General features: G+C 46.8%; 2 protein-coding genes across 2 annotated transcripts; one reads left to right on the plus strand and one right to left on the minus strand.

Annotated features, from left to right (window-relative positions):
• Positions 1 to 9,625: 9,625 nt before the first annotated feature.
• On the minus strand, positions 9,626 to 13,906 carry LOC149272617 (hepatic and glial cell adhesion molecule-like). Its single transcript, XM_089506879.1, has 7 exons — positions 13,813 to 13,906; positions 11,923 to 12,258; positions 11,563 to 11,844; positions 11,374 to 11,467; positions 11,166 to 11,239; positions 10,648 to 10,718; positions 9,626 to 9,895 (listed from the first exon to the last, which is right to left on the minus strand). The coding sequence occupies exons 1-7, from the start codon at positions 13,904 to 13,906 to the stop codon at positions 9,626 to 9,628; spliced, it is 1,221 nt and encodes a 406-aa protein (XP_089363005.1).
• A 1,098-nt stretch (positions 13,907 to 15,004) lies between these two features.
• LOC149272618 (coiled-coil domain-containing protein 15-like) lies at positions 15,005 to 21,214 on the plus strand. Its single transcript, XM_089506880.1, has 10 exons — positions 15,005 to 15,145; positions 15,442 to 15,591; positions 15,991 to 16,203; positions 16,758 to 16,868; positions 17,245 to 17,403; positions 17,950 to 18,069; positions 19,706 to 19,809; positions 20,573 to 20,743; positions 20,858 to 21,006; positions 21,105 to 21,214. Exons 1-10 carry the CDS (start codon positions 15,005 to 15,007, stop codon positions 21,212 to 21,214), a joined length of 1,428 nt encoding a protein of 475 aa, XP_089363006.1.
• Positions 21,215 to 23,790: the final 2,576 nt, after the last annotated feature.

A 23,790-nucleotide genomic window follows, 5' to 3' on the forward strand; every position in this document is an offset into this window, starting at 1 on the left:
GGACTGATTAAGGTTTGATTTTTTTACTGCAGGAGAATGGGGCTGATCTGCCGACGGGTTCTGTGTTTCTGTACCCTGATCGTTATTAATTATCCTGATCAGAGAAGATCAGTCATATTTCACTTATTATGTAAATATAATAATAGAATAATATTATTTTAAAAAATCATTGGCAGCCCTGGGAAAATTAATCAGCTTGGATTACAGCTTTCTGTCAAATTTAATAAAGAAATATTTGGATGTATCGAGGACGCAGAAGTCAAGCAGGACCGGTCAGACTGACACCTGGATCTGCGTAGGGACAGCCTGGCAAGGGTTGCAATTGAAGATGTTTCCCTGTTGGAGATTCTCATTAGCCCTGGGACCTGATGCTATGAAACTGCATCACTTGGGCATGGCCACAGGAGAAGCATCATCAATACCCGAGAACACGAATCTTAATAAAATATTAAGTAAATATTGGAGCTTTGGTGTTGATGCAGCAAAGGACGCTCCGCAGCCAATGCCCTCTTACAGTAAAGACATTTAACCTGGTATTTAACTCAATGTAACAATCTGTTATGGTTTTTTTTAAATTATAAGCTTTCAACAGACTTTGAAGAGTCGAAAAGTGTTTATTTTGCAGAAATCACCATAAGTGACTCCGACCTTCAGGAACCCGGTATGATCAAAGCCACGTTTAATGAAAGGATGAGTAAGGCATTTACAGAAACAGAAGTCAAACCATAAAAGAGAATACATTCAAATAGCAGAACGCACAGAAACCCACAACGCCTGCAAATCAAACCCACAAAGGATTCTACGAGGAGATGCTGGCTCGCAGCCTCACACCAGGCAAGAGATGAACGTCAGTAAAATGTATGAATAGGAAGCATCGCTGTGAATAAGGTTAATGGTTTTGGGCTGGCAGATCAGCACTGGCCATTGGGGCTGATGTGTGCTCTGTGCCCCAGCGTGATCCAGTATGGGCCGACGAGGGTCATTGTAATATGGGCTGCTGTATGTATGTGCTGAGCCCACCGGGAGGGGAGAACATCTTCTCCATGTTTGGATACCTGTCTTTCTTGAGGAATTTATGTAACTAGCGTGTCCTGTTCTGCTGTGTACTCTACGCAGCACCATGTATACTGCTGGCTCTGTGAAGAGTAGGTGTCTGGTTACTATTAGCGGTCTGTAAGCCGTGGCAGGAGAGGTACACCAGGCTCGCACTTTGCCTCTTTCTGTTTCTTTTAAGAAGCTGGAAAATACATTACTTAAAAGGGAGAATCCTAAATCACCGTCGGGGAGAGGCGTACGTTTGTATCAGCTCCGCAAAATAAAAAATAAAAACAGTGATTGTTTTAAGGAGAGTGAAACAATTGTCCCTTTTCCTTGATGCTCCAAAACAGGATGAGAACGTCAGAGTTCCTGGAACGTCTTGGAGTAAAAAATAAAAAGCAGGAAATATCACTACAATGGGCAGAGAGGAGCCAGAAACGGGTCACCTTTCAAAAATAGACATTATCAGTAAAATCCTCACTGACTCTGTTTAAATTCACACCTTCACCCTCATGGCTGGTCAGAGCCCTCCATGTGTTCACTGCTAGTAGGAACTGGTTTTGTGTAAACAGTTTCGGTCATGTCCATGTGGCTGTCCAAGTGCTAGACTGAGGGCTGATTTGGCCTTCAGTGTTTTTACCAGGGCCCCAATCTTGCTTGAAAACCTCATGGATCATTAATAGCCGGGTCAGTCGCCCTGTGCCAAATATATGCATTGCCCGTCACATAATGTTAGACAGATTGTCATTAGCCAGCCTGTTGGCTCCTCCTGGGCGGGTCATTTGGGTTTACATACTAGTTTTGAAACAGGGGGAACTTAGAGAGAATGCAGTGAAATGAGGAAAAGCCTTCAGAGCTGAGGATTTTGAAAAGAAAGAACATGTCGATTCGTGACTCTTGGATAAGATCCTGAGAGGATCCCAGAGATTAGAGTCCACAGGCTGTAGGCTCCATTCCCTATTTTCTACACCAGGTGTCCAAAGCAAGGGTGTGTTAAACAAAATATCAAACACATTGGCAGTAAATGTGACAATACATCTCTACGTTGTTTTTTCATTAACTCTCACCAATGACATTTGGTGATTCACAGGTGAAACTGGATATTATGTAACTTTTTAACATGTTATGGGTTCCATTGAGAAACAAAGTTCTGATCATTGAGTGTGGACGGGCTGTACTGGCATCGGGTTCAGCCTCGCCCATGTGGAGCAGACTATGATTAGATGGGGTGACATCGGTTCAGAGCCCCCGGGCTCGGGTTTGTGGCTGATTCTGTTGAATAAATTTATTGGGGATATCAGCAATAACATCTAAAGCAAAGTGCGTATCCTACAAATCAAACGTTTAAATGGCCAACGACTAAAGAAAAGCAAAGGGCCTCACAGCTAAGGGCCAGAAGACTCATCATTTAGCAAATGAAAAAAGGAATTATTTGTAACAGAATCGGGGAGCTCCTTCCAATGGCCACCTACTTTATATGGTACCAACTGTATAGGTTCAAAATTACATATACAGTGTTTGCATTCACAAAGTTGGATTTTAGCTATTGTTCCATATTAAAGTGTTTTACAAAATTATCTTCAACAAAAAGAAAGGAAAGTCTTGATTCTCTGAGAATTCACTTCCGTTGCTGTGACAACTGTTTTGAAGAAAATGGCAGCGCTACAACCCATCCTAGAGAACCCACCAACCCAATCAGAGAGCCCAGCAAAGAGCACAAAACCAAGAGACCATTGGTAACTGCAAAAGAAGCGAGAGGGGACAAGCCGTCTATAGGACACGAAGCACCTGGACGCTGGGAGTAATGGGAAAGAGAAGTCAAGAAGCTACAGACGGTCCACGGCAAAGAATCCAGCAAAGACTGGAACACGTCATCCAACAGGATGCACCTCTTAAACAAGCATTTTGGTCAAAACACAAAAAAGTACAATGAAATGCATCAGGAATTTCTTCCTGAAAAGTTAATATTTTGTTAATAAAAAATACAATATTAAGGTTATTTTGATAATCAGTTACTAATGATGACTCTGCCAGCCATTAACTGAGAAAAAGTATTGATGGAAAAATCATCCCGGGAATAAAGAAATTACAAGCAAAGCAGGACTGAGATCAGCAATTCACAGCTTGCCTAAAATCACCCAAAATGAGAATATTTCAAGCATGTTTGCCCGTATATATGACATATAATAGCATGCAATTGGGTAAGCATGCAGAAATTATTTACCTGAAGAGCTTACACTCTATCCATCACAAACCATTCACGTCAAACTTAATAAGGCTTCCCACAGAAATTTGAATGATTCTTACCAATTTATCCTTGAGATTTCCAATTGTTTTTCTGGGTTTACAAGCGGTCTGGTTCTGGCTCTGTGTTATTAACCGGACCGTAAGGATTTTCCAGGTAGGGAAGTTCCTGGTCTTACCTCTGATTCTGTGTCTCCTGCTGGATGGTCGGTGATGGTGGACGTGCCTCGTCTTTCTGTAGGAATGTGCCCTTCCATGTCCTTCATGTTTCTCTGCGTGGTTGCACTGGCAGAAGTTTACCTGCGAGCCGTGTCCCAGAGGAAGCAGGGTGAAAACAACCAGCAACCAGTGGGTAAGCATATCTGGCGCAACGTATGGAATGACCTTCCCTGTAGAACTTGGTTTCAGATAATAACTTCCTACAGAAGATTCTTAAACTTGTCCTCTTCTCATGGAAAACCTACCCCCTTCTGCCCAGGGTTTGGTAAATTATTTGGAATTTGTTATTAAGCATGTTTTCCACCGCTTTTGTCCTTTTTTAAGTCTCTCCTTCCTCCTCCTTTTTTTTCTTTATGAAGTTGATGAACAATGGTGTATAAAGGCACGCAGACCCCATGCTGTGAGCGGCTTTGAGACAGAGCTCCTCTCTACGACAGCCGTGGCCTGTCGGAATAAAACATACGGTCATTATAACTCGCTATGTAAAAATCAAGACTTACAAAAACATGTATGCTCCAAAAAATTGGGGTTTTGTTGGTAAATTAACATTTTTGGTCAGCCTTGATTTTCTTGGACGTTTTACTAAAATCCTATGGAAATGCGATTTTCAACATGATTGACTACATAAAAGAGTAGCCAAGGAACGTCACCAAAGGCTGTTTCCAAACAAAATTGATTGTCCTTTGATAGTTTTTAAAGCTTGTCGACTGAGCCTTTGTCAGCCCGGTCACAAAAAATGGGGAAATTGAGGGAGCTTAGAACATTATCATTTGTCAAAAAAAAAGGAACAATGTCCCTAAAGTGTTCACAATAGCGTTTATGGCCATCTCTGAAATCATTTTGTGCGGTCACCACAGTTGGGAAACACTGTGTTCTCAGGGCGGCCGTTTGGGGCTCCTTATTTCGACTCTTGTTTGAAGTCTCTGCCGTAGGTTCTTTCTTTCTGGGAGATCTACAGACAGAGTTGGCTGCAGGAAATTTGTAACACTCAGCGTGCAACGCATCGATCATTTATCACCTGATGCTCACAGGCTGAGCATGTCGCCGCACCAATCAATTTCAAATAGAAATTTGATAAATTCGACAATTGGTGATATTGTAAAAAAAATATTACATTTTTAGTACAGTTTGGTATGAAAATCATGAGTGTTCTTTTTATTAATACAATATAAATAAATAAGTGAATGGAAAGGACACAGTTTTGAAGTTGCTGTGTTCACCCATTGGGTAGAGGCTGCTGATTCACCCGTTGGGTAGAGGCGGCCCCCGATTCACCCATTGGGTAGAGGCTGCTGATTCACCCGTTGGGTAGAGGCGGCCCCCGATTCACCCATTGGGTAGAGGCTGCTGATTCACCCGTTGGGTAGAGGCGGCCCCCGATTCAACAGTTGAAATTGAAATTTATATAGCTCTGAAAAAAAATGGAAGGACTGGAAAAAAATGCGTATCTGAAAAAACAGATGATCTTTAGACTTTTCACTAAGGAGAAAAAGGTTATTGTGTTCTGAATGCGTAATCCAATGCGCCGTTTATTATTATTATTATTATTATCCTTTATTTATATAGCGCCAACAGTTTACGCAGCGCTTAATACAATCCATAAATTCAAGGGATATGACAAGACAAGAATTGACAGACTAAGACAAACCGATACATTTGGTGGAGAGAGCCCTGCTCGCAAGCTTACAATCTAGAGGGAAATGGGGTGACAAACATAAGGCATAGAGAAAGGGTGAGAGGTAGTGTGGGGGTTGTATCGATGACAAGGAAGTTCTAGCAGCTAAGATGGTGCGGCTTCTCTGAAGAAGTGGGTTTTTAGATGTTTCTTGAATGTTGGGAGGGAGGGAGAATGCTGAAGGTTCCTTGGGAGTAGATTCCAGAGATATGGGGCAGCTCGAGTGAAATCTTGTAGACGGGAAAAGGAAGAGGTGATGAGTGAGGAGGAGAGCCTTAGCCCATGGGAGGAACGTAGGGATCGAGTAGGAGAGTATTTGCTAATGAGGTCAGAAATGTACGGAGGAGCAGTATTATGGATGGCCTTATATGTCAGTACCAGGATCCTTTAATTGGGAGCCAGTGGAGGGTTTCACAGAGGGGGGAAGGAGAAGAGGAGCGACGTGCAAGGAAGATGAGCCTAGCAGCGGCATTTAGGATAGACTGTAGAGGAGAGAGTCGAGACAGTGGAGTGCCAACCAGAAGAGTGTTGCAGTAGTCAAGACGGGAAATGATAAGGGAATGAAGCAGGGTTTTTGTGGATTCTTGGGTGAGGAATGGGCGGATACGAGAGATGTTTTTTAGGTACAAGCGGCAGGATCTGGCGAGGGACTGAATGTGAGGGATGAAGGAGAGGTTTATCGCTGTAAGTCACTGAAGAAGTGTAGCCTGTTGGCTGCTATCCTCCCAATATCTACTAACAATACACAGCGAAAATGAGAAACATCTAAACCAGTAAGTCTAGTTCATCCATAGTAATTCTACAGAATCATTAAAATGTGGTGCTGTTACCATGGAAACCAACATAATGTTCCTAGTTCCTGCTCCATGTTTAGCACCAGATCCCATGCGTTTAATCCTGGAAAGAATTATCTGCCACGCCGTTTGGTGGGATTTATCAGATTGTTTTTCCCACCAACGTTCTGGAGTCACCTGAATCTTTTTTACATTTCTATGTTTATGGGTCAGCTTGAGGCCGTTTCTTAAGCTTCTGATTGATGACCGATTCAAGTGATTCTTAGACACCGGATCTAATGCTTGGTTCCTCAACCGATCTCTGTCAGAGGAGTATAACGCCGTCAACCAAATCCCCATCGCTTTATCATAACGGTCAGGAGGGAAGAGTCGCGTCTCGGCCTCACATTCTCTGGGCTCCGTCCTGTTTGGGTTCTTGGTATTCCGCTCACATGTGCAAAGTCCTGCACGTTTCATGAGACGCTGACAATGAGTCCCTTTCATCAAGTGGCTCTCAAAAATCAGTGTTTGCAAACACCAAAGAGCCGTGGAAACGTCTCTGTGGGACTTCATCTGAAAAGCAAACAAGACGTGCGCCCCAGAACCAGCGACACGTTATCATTGATGTCGCAAAAAAGTTCCATTTGACTCCTGAGGGACAGTTTGCCAAAAACATGCTAGATTTTCTTAAACCAACCCTGTTTATGTAAAGCTGGCGTCTGTTGTATTTCCAAAAAAAATTTAATTTAATTGACTCATGTTCGTGTTCCTCGTCCTTGATATTTAATCATGTTAACCTATGTTGCGTGTTGTATAAGGAAACACACAGATTTCACCTAAAATCCCTTCCGCTGGGCCTGTGGATTCTGGAGAATGAGTCACAAAGGGGTTAACAATACGTGGTGTTATTGGCATGAGGGTATTTGTTGTGTCTGGGCCCTGACGCCTCCTGTGGCAAAGTGATCAGCTCTCTATTGTTCCGCATCTTTCTTGTAAGCCTCCTTGTTTAATGTCTCCATCCTTTTGTCTGTCTTCACCTGTGAACCTTTACCCAGCGGGGTCTGCCCAGGACACGCACGGGACACACGTGGCCCCGGCAGGCAGGTAGCCCCAGCACAGTCTGAAGCAGCATGGGGCTTTTTCACATTGCTTGACCCTCAAATTGGACCTCAATCACCCCTCTGGTATAACTGATCATTCTAATCCCTCCCGTGGAGAAGCCATTTCTTTTGGCTCACGGCTTTTGTTTAAATCTTCTGTAATTTGACAGCTTTTCAGGCTGAAACCAAGCAGATCAAAGCATTTCTAAAAACTGCTAAATTCGTTCTCACTGCAGGTGAACAATTTCGGAGTGTTTTTCTATTATTTCGATTGTTGCACTTGGCTCAGACCACACAGGATCCCCATAGCAACCTCTAGGACAAGATGTGTCACTTGCCATTAATTTTCCTCGAACCCATGAAAGAAAATATGAAGTCCGATCGCGGCTTCAGAGTCAGTTAAAATGAGAAGTACATCTTTCTCTGTGGCCGTCCCACACAATGGGAGACATGTCACAGAAGCAATAAAAGGTGCTGAAAGTATAGTTTTGTTAAAAGCAGACAAAAAAAAAAGTAAAGAGGAAAGAGAAAGGCGTTGCGAGGGAAGTCTTCTTCTGCTTGAGTGATGCTGAAAAGCACGGGATCTCTTTGTGACTTCTTCCCAGCTGGATTGTGATGGGGGTGCCACATAGAGCCCCCAATGACAAGCCATTCAGCGGGGCTTTGTTCAGAGTATTTTCCCACTCGGGGAAAGGACGGAGGGGGGCAACAAATGGAGATCGTTGGGTGTTGGCGCTGAGAGCAGATAAAGGTGGTGATTCCAAGGCCGTAGCTTTGCATACATCACCCAAACGGCGCATTCACACGTTAATGGTGAAATCTCGATACACAATATCTTAGCAGCTCGTAAAATAGAACGTTTCACCACCAATCCTCCTATTCTGAACAATGTCGGATCCGGCGGAGTCCTCCAGAGGGACATCAATGAAGTTTTTAGACTTTTACCAAGAGAACAAAAAGTCTTTTCTTCCTCAGTGGAATCACCTATCAGCGAGAGGATGAAGTCAGGGCTTTAGGGGAATTTGGCTGAGATTTATAAGAGATTTGTAATACTTGAATGTTGAGTGGATTACAAACCGTGAGGATCCAGAACAGATTCCATGTGCCGGTATTTTCAGGAGTGTGTTATACATGAGTGGGGCTGATGACTTGTAGAAGAACCATTGTTTGTTGTGTCCCATGAGCCGGAAGGGTCACTCGTCCCCTCTCCAGGGATGTTGTGTGTTTCTTTACAAACGCGTTTAATATATCCGCAGTCTCTTTCTGTAGTGGTATTTTGGCCGGGACTGGCTAAAGCACACTGAGCCCATTGTCTTGGCTTTATTACTGGGCCAGTCAGCTGGATGGGCCCCGGACTGAATGCTGCCGGACCTCAGGGGCAAATTCACAGTACTGAAGCTGATGTGGGGCAGAACTAAGCGCTGTGATAGGACAGAGGAAAGAGGTGAAGACTTTATGTTAAAAGAGTGTTAAAGAAAACGGGTTACTGAAATCTGGGTTTTCTGAGCTGTTGCTTTTTCTTGAGCAATTTAAGTCTGAGCACCAATTTTCTACGGTGAGGCGGCCCCCAGCGTCCGGGCGTCTTGTTGGTAAATAACCAGAAGCCGCATTGAAATGAGGTGACGGATCGGCTGGAAAATGCTGATCCTGCGCGACACAGTAATTGTGTTGACATTTCTGGAACAAGAATTTCCTTACGCAACTTCATTAAGTTTTAGATGGTGCGCCAGGACCTGCGACGCATCGATGACAGGCGTTTCATTGGTTCACGACCATGTCGCTCGCATCATCGTGTTTTCTGGGACACTCCACCCGTAACTAATAGGATTGACTCGGATTCATTAAAGCCTCCAATATATCGCCTGGTTTAGTTTCCATCGCACGTTATCCACATTTTTCCCAAAACTTATCGAGGATTAAGGACCGCAGTGATCTGACAGTGATATTTCTGTGCGGTAGAGGAACGCACCCCCAGCAGCCTTAGAGATTAAACCAATGCTTCACTCCCCCTGTGTGCATTTAGTTAATAAGCGCCTCTTATTTAAATATGGAATCGTTTCCTGAATATATTTCTGACCTTTTAAAGTTTAAATTGTCACGAATCTCTCTGATGATTTCAGCGGCTTATGCTCTTTATTTTACAGTTTAACAATTAGATGGTGTTTAAAATAATGTATATATTTTATATTTAAGTAAATATTTTTATTGCCAGCTGTCAGAAAGTGGTCCTTTCCCTCTGTTTAGCCAGGGATAGCAGCTGGATGCACCTATGCTGACCACTGGATAGGTTATGTTTTTGTTGGTTTTTTTTCAGCAGGTGATGTAAGAAAACTCGGAAAAATGCTAAGACTCATAAATCAGCGTCCCTTTTCATATGTTTAATAACTTATACTCATCACCTGCTCCCGTAGGGGGATTTCACGGCAGGCCACGGATGTTAGGGTGAAGAAGCGATGATATTTTATACTCTATCAGCAAGCTTATATTTATATCAGAAAGCTTTATGCACTAAGCCTAGGCCTCGGTAATAGAAGCGACAACCCCACGGGACCAGCAGAGCAAAGTCAGCGCATGCTTTAGGTGTTACAGGCAGAACTGCCACCTTCCTCCCGCTCCTGGGTAATGTTTTCCCCGCAGGCAGAGCGGCCCATGCTTCTGGACCCGGAGCCCCTCTCTGGAGAAATGGCCGGTAACCCCTTGTCTCTGCTGCTGAGAGCTGACCTTGTGGTGTGGTGTCTGTGAGAGAAACGGCTGGTGGGCCTAGGCGGGGGTCCCGGGCTGGGGCGGCAGCCATAGTCAGAAGCTGTCCTGGACTCGATCGGGGAGTCTTCATCTTCAGGGGATTCCTGAAATACACATTTCATTGGGTGTTATTGTTCTACACGGCAAAATATTATTAAATATACATTGTAAGCTCGTTTGAGCAGGGCCCTCCTCACCTGTTGTCTCTGTTAGTCAATTTGTTATGCTACATACTACTTGTTAGGTCCTGTCTACACGTTGTACAGCGCTACGGAATTTGATGGCGCTATATAAAACAATAAATAATAATAATACAAACTGCATCAAATACACAAAATGTCAAAACACAGCAATCTTCACCATAACAGAGGCCACAGAGAAATGAGGGCAAGAACAAGTGCGGCATCTAGTGGCCTGATCCGGCTACTGCAGAGCGTTCCTCGTAGTCTCTGACCTGGAAACTAAAATAGGTAATTGACGCAAGATGAAAACGATCAGAAAAGACTACCTGATCTCACTGTGTCCAGCTTGGAGGGAGGGAGTCGGAGGAGAGAAGAGAGCGGGGATGGGAGAGAAGAAATGTTACAAGAGACCAGAATCTAACACTAGAAGATATCATTGGCTTCTAATGGAAGGACGTTTCACTTTACTGAGAGGGTGCTAGATACGTGGAGCAGTACCCCAGCAGATATGGTAGATTAATACAGTGAAGAAATTTAAACATGCATGAGATATGGCTCCTGAAAATTACAACAAATTCACAGTGAAATAAAGAAAAAACATGAATGTTTCACCATCCTGTACTCAGAGCCGTGGTCCGGACGCCCTGGGACGGGTTCTATGAAATTATCCTCACCTTATCTTTCAGGATGTATAAAGCGACCGGATTCCTACATTCCAGCTCCTCTGTCCTTGATATTATTTCAACTGCATAAACAACACAAAAACGGGATACAAAGAAGATAAACTCGGATGCATGGAAGCAAATCGCTTTCCGAAGACCCACCGGTCTGAGGTCTATGTAGGATTTAAGCTAATTCAAATGGGGTTCTTTGTTGCCTCACAAGAAGGCCCCGGACAGCCTTCCTGTTACGCTGGGGCCCCCACGGACAGCCTCCCCTTTCCACCGGGGTGACCCGGGCAGCCTCCCCTTTCCACCGGGGTGACCCCGGCAGCCTCCCAGTTCCACCGGGGGGACCCGGGCAGCCTGCCTATCAAGCTGAGGGATCAATTGAGCTGGATAAATCAAGTGAAAGGCACAGGACCTGGTGTGTCCCGCAATCTAACCAAGGAAAACGTATTCTGTGTTCACAGCGAAAGCCCAAAATGACCCTAACGAAGCCGCCGCGGTGCAGCTACCTCTATACGCGTTACCTTCGCGTTTCACAGGGACGTCCGTCCGTTCTACATATTCACAGGAACCTTGTTTTTCCAGCCTCTGTTTCTTTCTGAAAGAGACCATTTTAAAAGATCTTTATTTTATTATTAAAATACATTTGTATTTAGTCTTTAATATTGTAAAAAAAATAGTTAATTATATGGATGCTGATTATAACCCCTGCGTTACAAAATTACTTCGTACTTCCGGGACGGCTTCCAACATGCGCAGACCGTTACCAGGGTAGCCAGAAGGAATATTCCCCCAGTGGAAAGGATAATGTACAGCGAGCTTCTTCCTGGGTGAGAAGAGAGATAATATATTATTCCTAAGCGTCTTACTGTATTTCACGACCATTAAAGGAAACGCTACAGACATTTTCACATTGCTTACGGTACACGGTAATTTTAATAGGGGGGCTGCGCCCGCTGCTGATCGGATTCTCTGCCATGCAGCTGTATATGTCATCGTGTGACATCACAACTCTGCTGATCGTCAGGACTCTGTGGTCTGGGGACAGAAGAATCCGGGAGTCGTTGTTTAGAGGTCGGTTCCCCTTCATCCAGACATAGGTGGGCTTGGTACCGTTCTCGTGGACACAGGTCAGCGTGAAATTATCTGTCAGCTCCAGAACAGACGACGAGGTGACAGATACGTGGGGTTTCGAGATCGGGACTGTCGGAAGAGACATTACTGTTACTGAGCCGTAACGCTGAGATTTCTGCTCACCCCCATGTAATATTTATCACCTACTGTCCACGGTGAGATTGATGGATTGCTCGCCGGTAAACGTGTCGTCTGTGATGGAGACCTCCACCTCGTACGTGCCCTCGTCCGACAGGACCAGGTTACTGATCAGCAGGGAGCCGTTCTCAAAGACTTTTATCCGACCCTTGTAGTCCGTGCGGAGACTTCCGATGATCTCAGTGCCGATGGACTGCACCACGGTGACCATCTTCTCCCTCTTCACCTGCCACTTCACCACCGGTTTATCGCTGCTCGCGCTGGCGTAGCGGATCGACAACAGGGCCGACTTTCCGTACGTGCTGTGGATATGCTGGACGTGGCTGCTAACGTTCACAACGTCCACTACACCTAAAAAACACCCCACACTTACTGTTTGCCTGAAAGGGGTGAATCTGTGCTCGCCCCCCGTTTCCTTTTATTAAATGGTCAGCTGTTAATTAAAATATAAAAAAAACTGCATTCCTGTGAAAATAAGTGAGCGTGAAACGTTAGTGAATATGAACGCAGGTCCGTTATGGGTCTCCATACATGAGAATCGAGACGAGAACCGTGTTCTCAGAAGGTTCTTAACACTCTGCTTCGGCCCCCGTTACTCTGGGCTTTCTTGGCTGGGTGACATCCGAAGCCACAGACAAAAAAATCTACTCGTCCTGAGACATAAAACAGGACTGGCGACCGTATTCAATGGGATGCCGTAGAGGGGCCAGTGGGCTCGTTACGGGACTGACCTCGGCAGCCAGCGATGGTACCCAGGGGAGTTCAGCCACTAATCCTGCAGGGGGCAGCACCGCCGGCAGAGGTTCTTTAAATGCCCGGTGCGTCAAACTGTAAATCTATGCGATTATGTGTCGGCTTTTGTACTTTATGATCTGTTTTTAAGGTTTCGGGGTCACAGACGCACCATGTGGCAAAGAAAACCTCAGCCTTTTCTCTTTCACAGAGCAGGAAAAGAAATTAGTCAAGGCTGGGGACAGAAGCCGCTTTCAAAGAGCCGCCGTGCTTTGTGAGCTGGACACGGGTTGCTGGGAGAAGCGGACAAAGCCCCAGTGTCTGGGATGCTGGGAAAACGCCGTGTATAAAAACATCTGCATCGGGCAGCCAGAGACCGGACAAAGTACTCGTTCTTACAGCCCGGTGTGTGGTTCTGGCCCTGAGAGTCGCTGCACAGGGCGGCCCCCAGGATCTACGGATTAAAGTGTCCCTGAGGATAAAGTAGGACAGCCGCGTCACAATTAGCGCCCCCCAATGCATATTATTACCACAAAGATGCGCCCCCACCATAGCAGCGCCACGCTGAGTGCCCATGTATACGGACCGTTGTATTCCGTAAACGACCTACTCCGTACATAGATAAACTAATATATTTTACCTGTCTAATGGATCGTGTAGGTGCACCGATATATTCTGTAAACAGATTCATATATAGTCTAATTTTACTAGTGGCTAGTAGATTTTATAAGCTGGCTATTACATTCTGTCAGCGGCCTATCAGACTGATTTGTGCTGCGACTCTAACCATTAGCTATGTGATCGGTGAAACGCGCTGCGCTCTACACATTTACAGTCATTTAATGGTTACAGCGGCGGGTGAAAGCTTTAATATAATAAACATATGACGGGACCCCCCAGGTCCACAGGACCCCCACTGGAAGCTGACAGCGTCTGACACAACAGAAATATCTGATTCATTGCATTAAGGCCAAAAACGTATTAACATTTTAAGCTTTTTGACCAAAATAAGCTTTTCTGTGAAGCAGCAGGTGTGACGATGATACCCCACGGACAAACTCGACTAACGAACAGGCAGGTGCCGTTTATTAATCCTCTCAAAGAGCATCCGGCAGGATTCTGGTGCGTCGGTCTCCGGCGCAGTCTGACTCTAGACGGTAAGAGAGCGCATCTTACCTGCTTGGGTAGCAAGGAGACAGACAATGTGAAGGAGGGCCGGGGAGATCAGATCTCTTGTGTGGCTGCTTCGTTCTGTCTTCATCTCTAAGTTTGGTCCCCCTGCAAGCAATTAGCATGTTTTCTCTACTCTGTGCACGTCCGGAGCCGGCCCCTGCCAGCCCGAGGAGAGCCCGGCCCCTGCCAGCCCGAGGAGAGCTCTGCCAGCCCGACGCACACAGCCAGCCTATTGTCTTCTGAACCCATTAAATGTAGATACCCTCTAGATACAGATCCTGCTGGGGATACAGAGAGCAGCAATCACAGGACCCCCGACACTATACAGAGAGCAGCAATCACAGGACCCCCGACACTATACAGAGAGCAGCAATCACAGGACCCCCCACTCCGACACTATACAGAGAGCAGCAATCACAGGACCCCCGCTCCGACACTATACAGAGAGCAGCAATCACAGGACCCCCCCCCCCTCCGACACTATACAGAGAGCAGCAATCACAGGACCCCCGACACTATACAGAGAGCAGCAATCACAGGACCCCCCCTCCGACACTATACAGAGAGCAGCAATCACAGGACCCCCCACTCCGACACTATACAGAGAGCAGCAATCACAGGACCCCCGCTCCGACACTATACAGAGAGCAGCAATCACAGGACCCCCGACACTATACAGAGAGCAGCAATCACAGGACCCCCCCTCCGACACTATACAGAGAGCAGCAATCACAGGACCCCCCCTCCGACACTATACAGAGAGCAGCAATCACAGGACCCCCGACACTATACAGAGAGCAGCAATCACAAGACCCTTGGCATTTTACTGCCTGGCACGTGTAAAGTGCTGCCCCTTGCAGGCTATGGGGGGTATAACTGGTTCCCCTGGGGCAGAACCTTTCCTGTGCAGGGCACGTGCTCGGTAACATGCATGTGACATGCATGTGTGTGTCCCGGGAATACTGATCCATAGGTCTGTCGATTATTAACCCTGAGTATGCTGCGGATTTGCAGCGATTACCCGTAGGAAGCAGCCATATTACTACACCCAGACACCCTGCTTCTATAGTGACGAAATCACTCAAGGCTGAACGCCAATCAGCACGCAGCCTTCCCAATGACAGATATCCTGGCGCAGCCCTCGTTGCCATGGTGATGCGGGACGCAGCCGTTTGAATCTAGGAAGATGGCGGCATCCGGGCGCAGGGGAACTCGGCTCGTGGTGAATCAGGCGGTGCTGGCGGAGAGGAATCCCTCCGATATCGCGCCCGTGGGAGCCTGGGTGGAGTGTGTCCGGGGGCAGAGAGACCAGGAGTGCGGGGCCACGGTGAGTGACAGACGAGAGAGAGAGGGGCTGAGAGCTGGGCCCCGAGAGAGAGAGAGAGAGGGGGGGCTGAGAGCTGGGCCCCGAGAGAGAGAGACTGAGAGCTGGGCCCAGAGACAGAGAGGCACTGAGAGAGTTTCTGGTATTATTGTGACACGAGACGTTTTGCGGGTATCTCCGCGCTGCCCTTTTCTGTACCGGCCCCTAAAATCCAGTTATTCCTCCCCACAGCCGTCTGTATAAACTGACCCGTCGCTGTCATCCTTTCTCTTTAGTCATTAACTTTATTGGCTCTTCAGGCGTCGGCTCGGCAGGTAGAGGAGCAGCTGCTCCAACATCAGAGAGCGAAGCAGGAAAAGCTGCACCACTTCCAGGTGGAGGTGAGACGGCGGGTGAGAGAACACGCCAAGCTGCGCAAGAAGCGTCACATCCAGAAGTCCTATGATGCGGTAAGCGTGTTTCAGGTTTCTATACATGTATGGAAGTGTCACTAACATACCCTTCCCAAACACCCTGAAGCCCCAGCCTGTGGCTCTTACAGACGGGTGCGTTGGGGCTCTTTATCATTTATTGATCATTTTGGAAGTCGGCCTCCATTGGCTGAGCTTTGCGTTGTAGGTTCTGCTGGTTTAATGCTGCCGGGTTCCTCTGGGTGTATTAAATGGGTCGGATAAAGTCATTTCTGTACCTGGCACACCTTTCTTCATGCAGTTCTGTGCGTGTCGCAGCTCCCGTGACCGCCATTAATGCTTAGAGCGGGCCCCGTGGAGATGTGCATGACCGTGACGCTCATTCACACACAGCGTTGTAGGTGGAAAATTTATCTTCCGCTTCGTATTCTTCTTCAGATCGTGAGGGAAGGGTTTGTCGTGGACCAGACCTCTGATGCTGCCGTGCGTCTGACCCCTAAAAGGAACACGTGTGTCTTCCGAAATACGCCGGTAGCCATTTGCAGCCCCCGCTCGCAGTATGTTTCAGCCAAAAAGATCAGCGGAGGAATCGATGAAGATGATGGCAAAGATGAAAATAATAACCGGCCGTTCAAACAGCAGGAAAAAACTGTAAGTGTGTTGGCCGTTCGCTGCGCTACATACTGGCAGGACGAGGCGGTAGCGCGGAGGCAGGACCCGACACTCCATCTGCCACCAGCCATTCCCGCCTCTGGTGTGTAAAAGGCGTTAGCGGATGAATGGACGCGCCGCTAGCGGATAAATGGATGCACCGTTAGCGGATGAATGTGTCCTTAGCATGTCCTTTAATGCCCTTTTATTGTACTCTGTGGCAGCATCATTCCGTGTCTCTTTATTGTGATTTTGGAGGCCAGGGCTTTATAGCGTCCACTCCGTGGTTATAGGTTCACCTCGTTCTTTTATTACGCCTGCAATAAAATGATTTGGCACGGAACGGGTTGGGAATGCGAGGAAAGACCTACGGCTAATGTCCCTGCACCCTAAGCCATCATCGTCATATTACAGCAAAGCTTTGCATGCATCATTTCATGCGATACAAAGTGATTTATTAGGAGGGGTTTAGGGAGAAATCCTTCGGATCATGCAGCGGTTCTGTTGAATTTGTCGCGTTTTGTGTCTTTTCATGTCCCTTGTTTTCTGGAAAGCTCGGGAAAACCATGAAGCAAGTGCGTCGCCGACTGGCAGCTCTGAAGACCATGGAGAGTGAAGCGTTAAGTCTCCCAGGCGGGGTGTGGAAGGTGTCCCCCACGCGGGATGTGAGTGCGATATAATCCAGTTATTTATTATTCACATGACATTTATATGGAAGTCAGATTCCAAAGGGCGCAATAATTACACCCTTCGGAACCGCCACGGGCAGCACCCTGTCCCAAATGTTGCTGCTGTCACCGGTTTATGGTTTCTGCTGTCAGTGGGGGTTATTGATCCGGGTAATAAAGCTTTATTATTTTATTTGCGTCCTGCTAAAGGAGGCTCCAGAACATTTCTGGAAGGGCATTATTTTGGAATTTTGTTGCCAGGGAAATGAATTATTTTTTTTTAAATGACAGGAGTTTGGCTTCACGTGGCCTGATTGTTTCTTCCATATTATTAACAGTATCTGTATTTGCTGTTTCTTGGGTGTCTGCGCAGAACCCCGTATCTCGACGATCTCCCGTGCCGCGTATGAATGAAGAAGGGAATGACGAACTGGTGCTGTCTGGGTACCATGATTTTCCAGTGGAGTTACTGGTGCAGGAATCAGGGGGTCGCCTTCCTGAGCAGCAGACATCAGAGAATGGGATGAGGCCCGTGAGTTTAATTCTTTATCTGTGTGAGTGAATCGGCTGCACAAGCTGAGGGATAGCGATCCAGACTGAACGGTGCTTGACACCTGATGCCTCGCAGGAGAATATACGGATCATTCATGGCGATGATTATGCACCCAATGGAAATACATTGTCCTGGAATTATTAACGAAGGCTGGCCGGCCCCGGAGCAAACGCTCTTCTGCAGAGCATTTCCTTTTGGTGGCAGAAATAGGAGGGTATTAACACATCTTACGCGTTAAATAATGTGGCGTCATGCCACGGAGCGGCCTCTTAATCGTAAGCCGACCAACATGCGGCCCTAAAGTTGCCTGCTGTGGGAGTTAACATGTGGCTGTGCATGATGGGAAATGTAGTGTAACAGCTGGAGGGCGGATTAAAGGAGTAGCCGTGTATTATCGTCTGGTGATAAGTGAAGGAAACTTCAGGCCAACACATTATGACGTAGGTTTGGGCACCTGCCAGCCATACTGTTTCTGTAAGCTGGCTGCGCATGATAAGTTTTTGCCCATTTGCTTCTATTTTGCAGACCTGCAGCCGCTTAATGAAGGAGCCTTACCCGGCGGGTCCCGCGCCAGCATTCAGCACCGATTACCGCGCGACCCTCGTCCTCCGCCCAGGGGTAGATGAGGAGGATGAGCGAAAGCAAGTGCGTAAAAGTCAAGATATCCACTAAGTGTAGGAGGTTTTGGCGGTGAGAGGGAGTGCATTCCAGAGCTCCGGGAGGAGACTGCTGGGGAATGCATTCTGGAGACTGCTGGGGAATGTATTCCGGAGCTCCGGGAGGAGACTGCTGGGGAATGTATTCTGGAGACTGCTGGGAAATGTATCTATTGCTCTAGATTGGTTCCTATGTGTCTTGGGAGCAGCGACCCAACGCTGTGACACTAATTGGTACCGTCGGGAAATATGTCCCCAGGTAACTCACAGCTCTGTATTTCCAGATCAGCTGCGCAGAGCCGTTGTAGAGGCGTCTATTCCTGCCCCGCGTGTCACAAACCTTCCTGGCTGTTCCAGAGATAAAGATCATAAAATAATGTAATCGCCGTATAATTATGGAGGTCATTTTGCCATAAATATTATTGGTGACTTCCTTTTTATAAGCCACTTAGCGCTTTATTGTTTAGAGCAATCGTCTCATCCTGGAGATAATTGGAGGTTTCTGAAGGTCACAGAAGACACTTAGCTAATGTCCCAAAACTAGACGGAGCTGAAGGTGATGGGTGACCCGGCTCAGACTCGGTGCTGACGGCTCTCGACGATTCATATTATTACTGTTATTATTTATTGATTTGTATAGTGCCATCGTATTCCACAGCGCAGTACAATGGGATCAAATCGATACACGGTTTGGGATGGGCTCCCGAATGTGCTTTACATGGGGTGGCTCATCCTCTCCATTCACAAGAGGAATAATCACCATAGAAACCAGAGCCCTTTCTTCGTATCATTACCGACACGTTTATGTGCTGAAAATGCAGAATTCCTTATTTGTTCCAGAAAAGTGGGGTCATCCCATTAAAATAACAAACATATCGCAGTGACCGGGAATCCCTGTATATATCACGGCACACACACGCGTGACTCAGACATATGTTACGAGACGTGGCTCCGTTTGCAGGTTGTGTAAACATTTCCAAAACCTGTCATTACCGCAGATCTGTGTTTTGTTCTCAATGCCTGTTTTGTGTTTTAAGTTAAAGTTCCTGTGAAACAAGCTGCGTTTGGCAATAACCGGCAGGGCCCTCCGCGGCCTGACCTTTAAATCCGATCCCTAACACTTCATCATCATCATCATCATCATCATTATTATTATTATTATGCAACTAAACTGGACAAAGACTCATTAAACATATGCAAATCACCACATTATTGTACAGCGCCGCAGAATATGATGGTGCTATATAAATCAATTACTAATAATTATTATCCTTAACAATCTATAGGGCTACTATACAGAGAGCTGATAACCCTCGGCAGATCAGTTATTTTGTTCCTTCCTCTGAAGGTTTAAACGCATAAAAACAACAATTTAATGATTTTTAACAGTTTCTACGGTGACCCACATATTTGTCACATGGGAATTAATTATTTCTGGTAATTAATGAAGCAGCGTTTAACCTGATTAAATAATTTATTCCCGGGGAATGTTTGGGTATTCAGCAGGAAACGCAATGCATTTTGCTATAAAAGGGGTAATTTAGCAGAGAAAGTGGAACGGCAGCCGTAAAGCAGCCACAATTTCGACACGTTAAATATTTGACATGAAATATTCTGTCCCGTAGCGGCAGCAACAATACGGCGCGTACAGGAGGCTCTTCATGGATATCGAGAGAGAGCAAGTCAAGGAAACGAGACGCAAAAAGGAGCAAGAAAAGAAAATGGCAAAGTAAGAATTTGTTGTTATTATTTATTGTTTTATATAGCGCCGTCATATTCCGTAGCGCTGTACAATGGGTGGACAGGACATAACAAGTAGTATGTAGCATAACAAATTGACTTACTGAGACAACAGGTGAGGAGGGCCCGGCGCACAGGAGTTTACAATCTATGCTGGGAGTTATATCTGCACAGTCAGGAGTGCAGGGAATGTAATCTGATGCGCAGTCAGGCGCAGGGGGGAATGTAATCTCTGATGCGCAGTCAGGAGGAGAGGAATGTAATCTCTGATGCGCAGTCAGGAGCAGGGGGAATGTAATCTCTGATGCGCAGTTAGGAGCAGGGGGGAGTGTAATCTCTGATGCGCAGTCAGGAGCAGCAGGGGGAAGATAATTTCGGGTGCGCAGTTAGGAGCAGCAGGGGGAAGATAATTTCAGGTGCACGATTGCCCATCTGTTTCCATTTCCTGCCGTTTGTCTTTAGCTTGTGCCTGGGTTTCCTCTGGTGTCGCAGGGAGTTGGGGTCCGTTCATTCTGCTTTTTCACCTGCTTAATTTTTCGAGTGTTTCAGTAAATATGGGCGCCCTCGTTTTATGCAGCCGCGGGACCGGCGAGGTACGCTGTTCACTCTCCTTATTTGATTGCATTTATCTCGTGTTCTGAAGAAGAGACCTCTGAGGTCCAAAAGGCTTTTGTGATTTATGTTTTTTTAGCTCGGGAGAAAGGCCTTGTTTTCTCTCCAACCAATCGGCTCTTTCTATTTCCTTTACGTAGAATTAAGAATGAGAAAGAGTTACGGCGACAGTTAGAAGAACACAGATTACGTGACGCGGCGGATCGCAACGAACGCTCTTCACACCAGAGACGGTTAGAGCGCTTGGCCTTGGAATGGGAAATCCATAAAGAAAATCTGCTGAGAACCCAGAAGACAAAGGAACGCGCTCGGTGAGTCCTTATCTGACAAGCCGGCCTCTCTGGGGCACAAAGTGTCGACGCGCGCCGTGACCAGCCCCGTCATACCACGGAGTTCCGCCCCCATCACGCGTCTCTCTGTTTCAGGTTCGTGGACGCCTTACGGGCCCAAATGAAGCAGAAGATGGAGCTGCACTGCGTCCCCCTACCGGCTCTGTGCTGCTGCGGACCCACTTTCTGGGACTCGCACCCCGATACCTGCGCCAATAACTGCGTGTTTTACAAAAACCCTAGAGGTGAGTAATTCTTGCTGCGATATTATGGGGGTTTTTTTTTAGTAGATGCATCACTCCGAGAGTGAATATCCTCATTCGCACGCATTCTCTGCCCGCAGCGTATACTCGGGCGCTGCAGTCCCTCATCTCGTCTCAGGACGCGTGGGAAGGCGGTCTCAGCGCCCGGCTTTCTACCTGCAACCTCAACCCGGCGCACAGCTCGTCCTGAGATAATGTGGTCGGTCACTATTAATAAAGAAATTCTGTGCAGGAAGTTACAGGACGGACGTCTCGTGAGGTCACTACTAATAAAGAAATTCTGCGCAGGAAGTTACAGGATGGACGTCTCGTGAGGTCACTATTAATAAAGACGAGTGGAGAGCGTTTGGGACGGATCCGTGCCGCTGAATCCGGCTTTAATAAAGAGGACTGGCAGACGCCGCCAAACTCAGTCCCCCTTTAACGAGCCCCCCGATCCCGCAGTCATTACTGTTCCTATTAACGACCCCCACGCTACGGATGTTGTAGGTTTTTAACGTCACTTTTTGTCTCGCGATTCTGGGAATAAATGGATTATTTTGCGATTTGTGATAATCTTTGTGATTATTTGGGTTTATCGCTGCGCGGCTCCCGACGCGGCGCTAAATAAATGCGCGTAAGGTGTTTGCGGGTTACAGTAAACGATATAAACAAATTAAATACCCGCCTTCTGCATGTACGTTGGGAAGGGGGTGTTCTCAGTGTCTGCACTATTATTCCTCCCCATGGCATTGATTCCATTTGGGGGAATGCGTGTCCCTCTCCCTGCCCTTTTTATGAATCCCGCTATATGATATCTATATGATAAGAGCTCTGTAGTTTTCATAATATTGCTGATAAGGTGCATGCGCCGCCGTCGCATTCCTTGCATTTTACCGAATTCTCTGAGCTGCTCCACCGATGAACGTTTTTTGGAAAATATATTCGGCGAAAAAATGTTTTTGCTGCTTTGAGGGATTGTCTTCATTAAACAATGTAATAATTAAACCCCCGTCGGTCGTAATGTTTTATTAAACACACTATCTTTATTGCCAGAGGTTGAACATTGTGTATATAATTAAGTGCTTTCACTTGAAAACATGAGGAACTTGCCAATTAAGAGCACCCCACGGCAAGGGCAGCGTCCCGACGGGGTACAAGGAGTTCCAGGGGCCCCGCCGTCCAAAGTCACTTCATCATTGGGGGCCTCTAGGATGCTGAACGTGTGAAGAGGGCTGGGGAGAAAGGCGGCTGCCATCGTCACCGGGTATAATAAATGGAGACTGTCTCGCCCTTCCATCGTCACCGGGTATAATAAATGAAGACTGTCTCGCCCTTTCTATCACCGGGTATAATAAATGGAGACTATCTCGCCCTTCCATCATCACCGGGTATAATAAATGGAGACTGTCTCTCCCTTCCATCATCACCGGGTATAATAAATGAAGACTGTCTCGCCCTTTCTATCATCACCGGGTATAATAAGTGGAGACTGTCTCGCCCTTTCTATCATCACCGGGTATAATAAATGGAGACTGTCTCGCCCTTCCATCATCACTGGGTATAATAAATGGAGACTGTCTCGCCCTTCCCTGGGGGTCTCGAGCTGAAGGCAGAGGATTTGTGAGCTCACGCATCTGCAACAACACCTACAAATATGCAAATTACACGATGATGTCACACATTCACATGGTGAAGTCACAGCCCTTTCCTCGTGGTCTGCACATTTCCATCAAACATTAATATTCTATAGTGACCAGGGGGCCCGGGCAAGGAAGCCCCATTTATTTTACTGAACTCGATACCGGACGCTCCCTTCACGCTTATTCCCGTACGCCTCGCTCGGTTACACGTTACCGCATACAATGGCCGGCGACTCGGGAGAAACGGATCGGCTTTGCTGTATCCTCCTCCCCGAGAACCTCACTGACGCGTTTCAGAGACTCTGCGTTTCTGGGCGTGATCGGTCGCCTCTGAAAAAATTGTTAAAAGGGTCTAATTGAGGCGAGGTGTGTGACCTGCGGCCGGCATTCCGCGTGTATCTGTGTTTACAGGGTAATAATATTCCCATGATTAGAATAATAATTGGAGATAAGAGATTATCCTCAGCTGCACCTTCAATACGCCTGCCCTCACGATGCATCACACCCAGCACAATGTGTACACTATATACTCTCAATACTATACATTATACAGGGGGTCGGCTCACTAATTTAACTATACATTACACAGGGAGCCGGGTTGCTGATTTATCTATACATTATAAAGGGGGGGCTCGCTGATTTAACTGTACATTATACAGGGGCCGCCACACTATTTTAACCAGGGCCGGACTGGTCCAGGGGGCGATGCAGCCGCACGAACACCTCCGACGGCCACCGGCAATTTTGTAAGTGGTCGTTGAATGCTTCTGTGAGGCTCTTCGTCCCGCCCCCTTGATGATGTGACGCTGGAAGGGGTGTGGTCACAGTCACTGGAGCTCCTCGAGTGGCAGTCGGCCCCGTGGAGGAGAGCGCAGAGCAGGGAGAGGGTCAGGTAAAAAGTAATGGTTTTGGGGCATCACATAAATCAATACTAAAAGGAGGGGCTCACAAAGCGGTGTGGAAAATACATTTTTTTATTGATGCGGGCGTCAGACTTCGGGTCCCAGGCAGCCTGAATCCAGGACACCCTCCTGAATTTAAAGTCACTTCAGAGGCCAACATTTTCTAGGCCCAGGAATCAGTGAGAGGAAAAGTAAAGGTTTTGTGTTATTTACTCTGTTTAAATCAGCATATTTTATTAAAA

The sequence above is a fragment of the Sceloporus occidentalis genome, unplaced genomic scaffold, assembly GCF_023333645.1.
Source record: "Sceloporus occidentalis isolate IW3139 unplaced genomic scaffold, rSceOcc1.0.p SCAF_430, whole genome shotgun sequence".
In the NCBI taxonomy this organism is placed as follows: domain Eukaryota; kingdom Metazoa; phylum Chordata; class Lepidosauria; order Squamata; family Phrynosomatidae; genus Sceloporus; species Sceloporus occidentalis.

Excerpts from the sequence above, each read along its gene's own strand:
- LOC149272617 (XM_089506879.1), bottom strand. The coding sequence starts at position 13,906 with ATGAAGACAGAACGAAGCAGCCACACAAGAGATCTGATCTCCCCGGCC. Across the intron at positions 10,719-11,165 it reads CGTCCCTGTGAAACGCGAAG|TTGAAATAATATCAAGGACA; the intron begins GTAACGCGTATA and ends TTGTTTATGCAG. Across the intron at positions 9,896-10,647 it reads TATACATCCTGAAAGATAAG|GAATCCCCTGAAGATGAAGA; the intron begins GTGAGGATAATT and ends TGTGTATTTCAG.
- LOC149272618 (XM_089506880.1), top strand. The coding sequence starts at position 15,005 with ATGGCGGCATCCGGGCGCAGGGGAACTCGGCTCGTGGTGAATCAGGCG. Across the intron at positions 17,404-17,949 it reads CAGAGAATGGGATGAGGCCC|ACCTGCAGCCGCTTAATGAA; the intron begins GTGAGTTTAATT and ends TCTATTTTGCAG. Across the intron at positions 19,810-20,572 it reads CAAGAAAAGAAAATGGCAAA|AATTAAGAATGAGAAAGAGT; the intron begins GTAAGAATTTGT and ends TCCTTTACGTAG.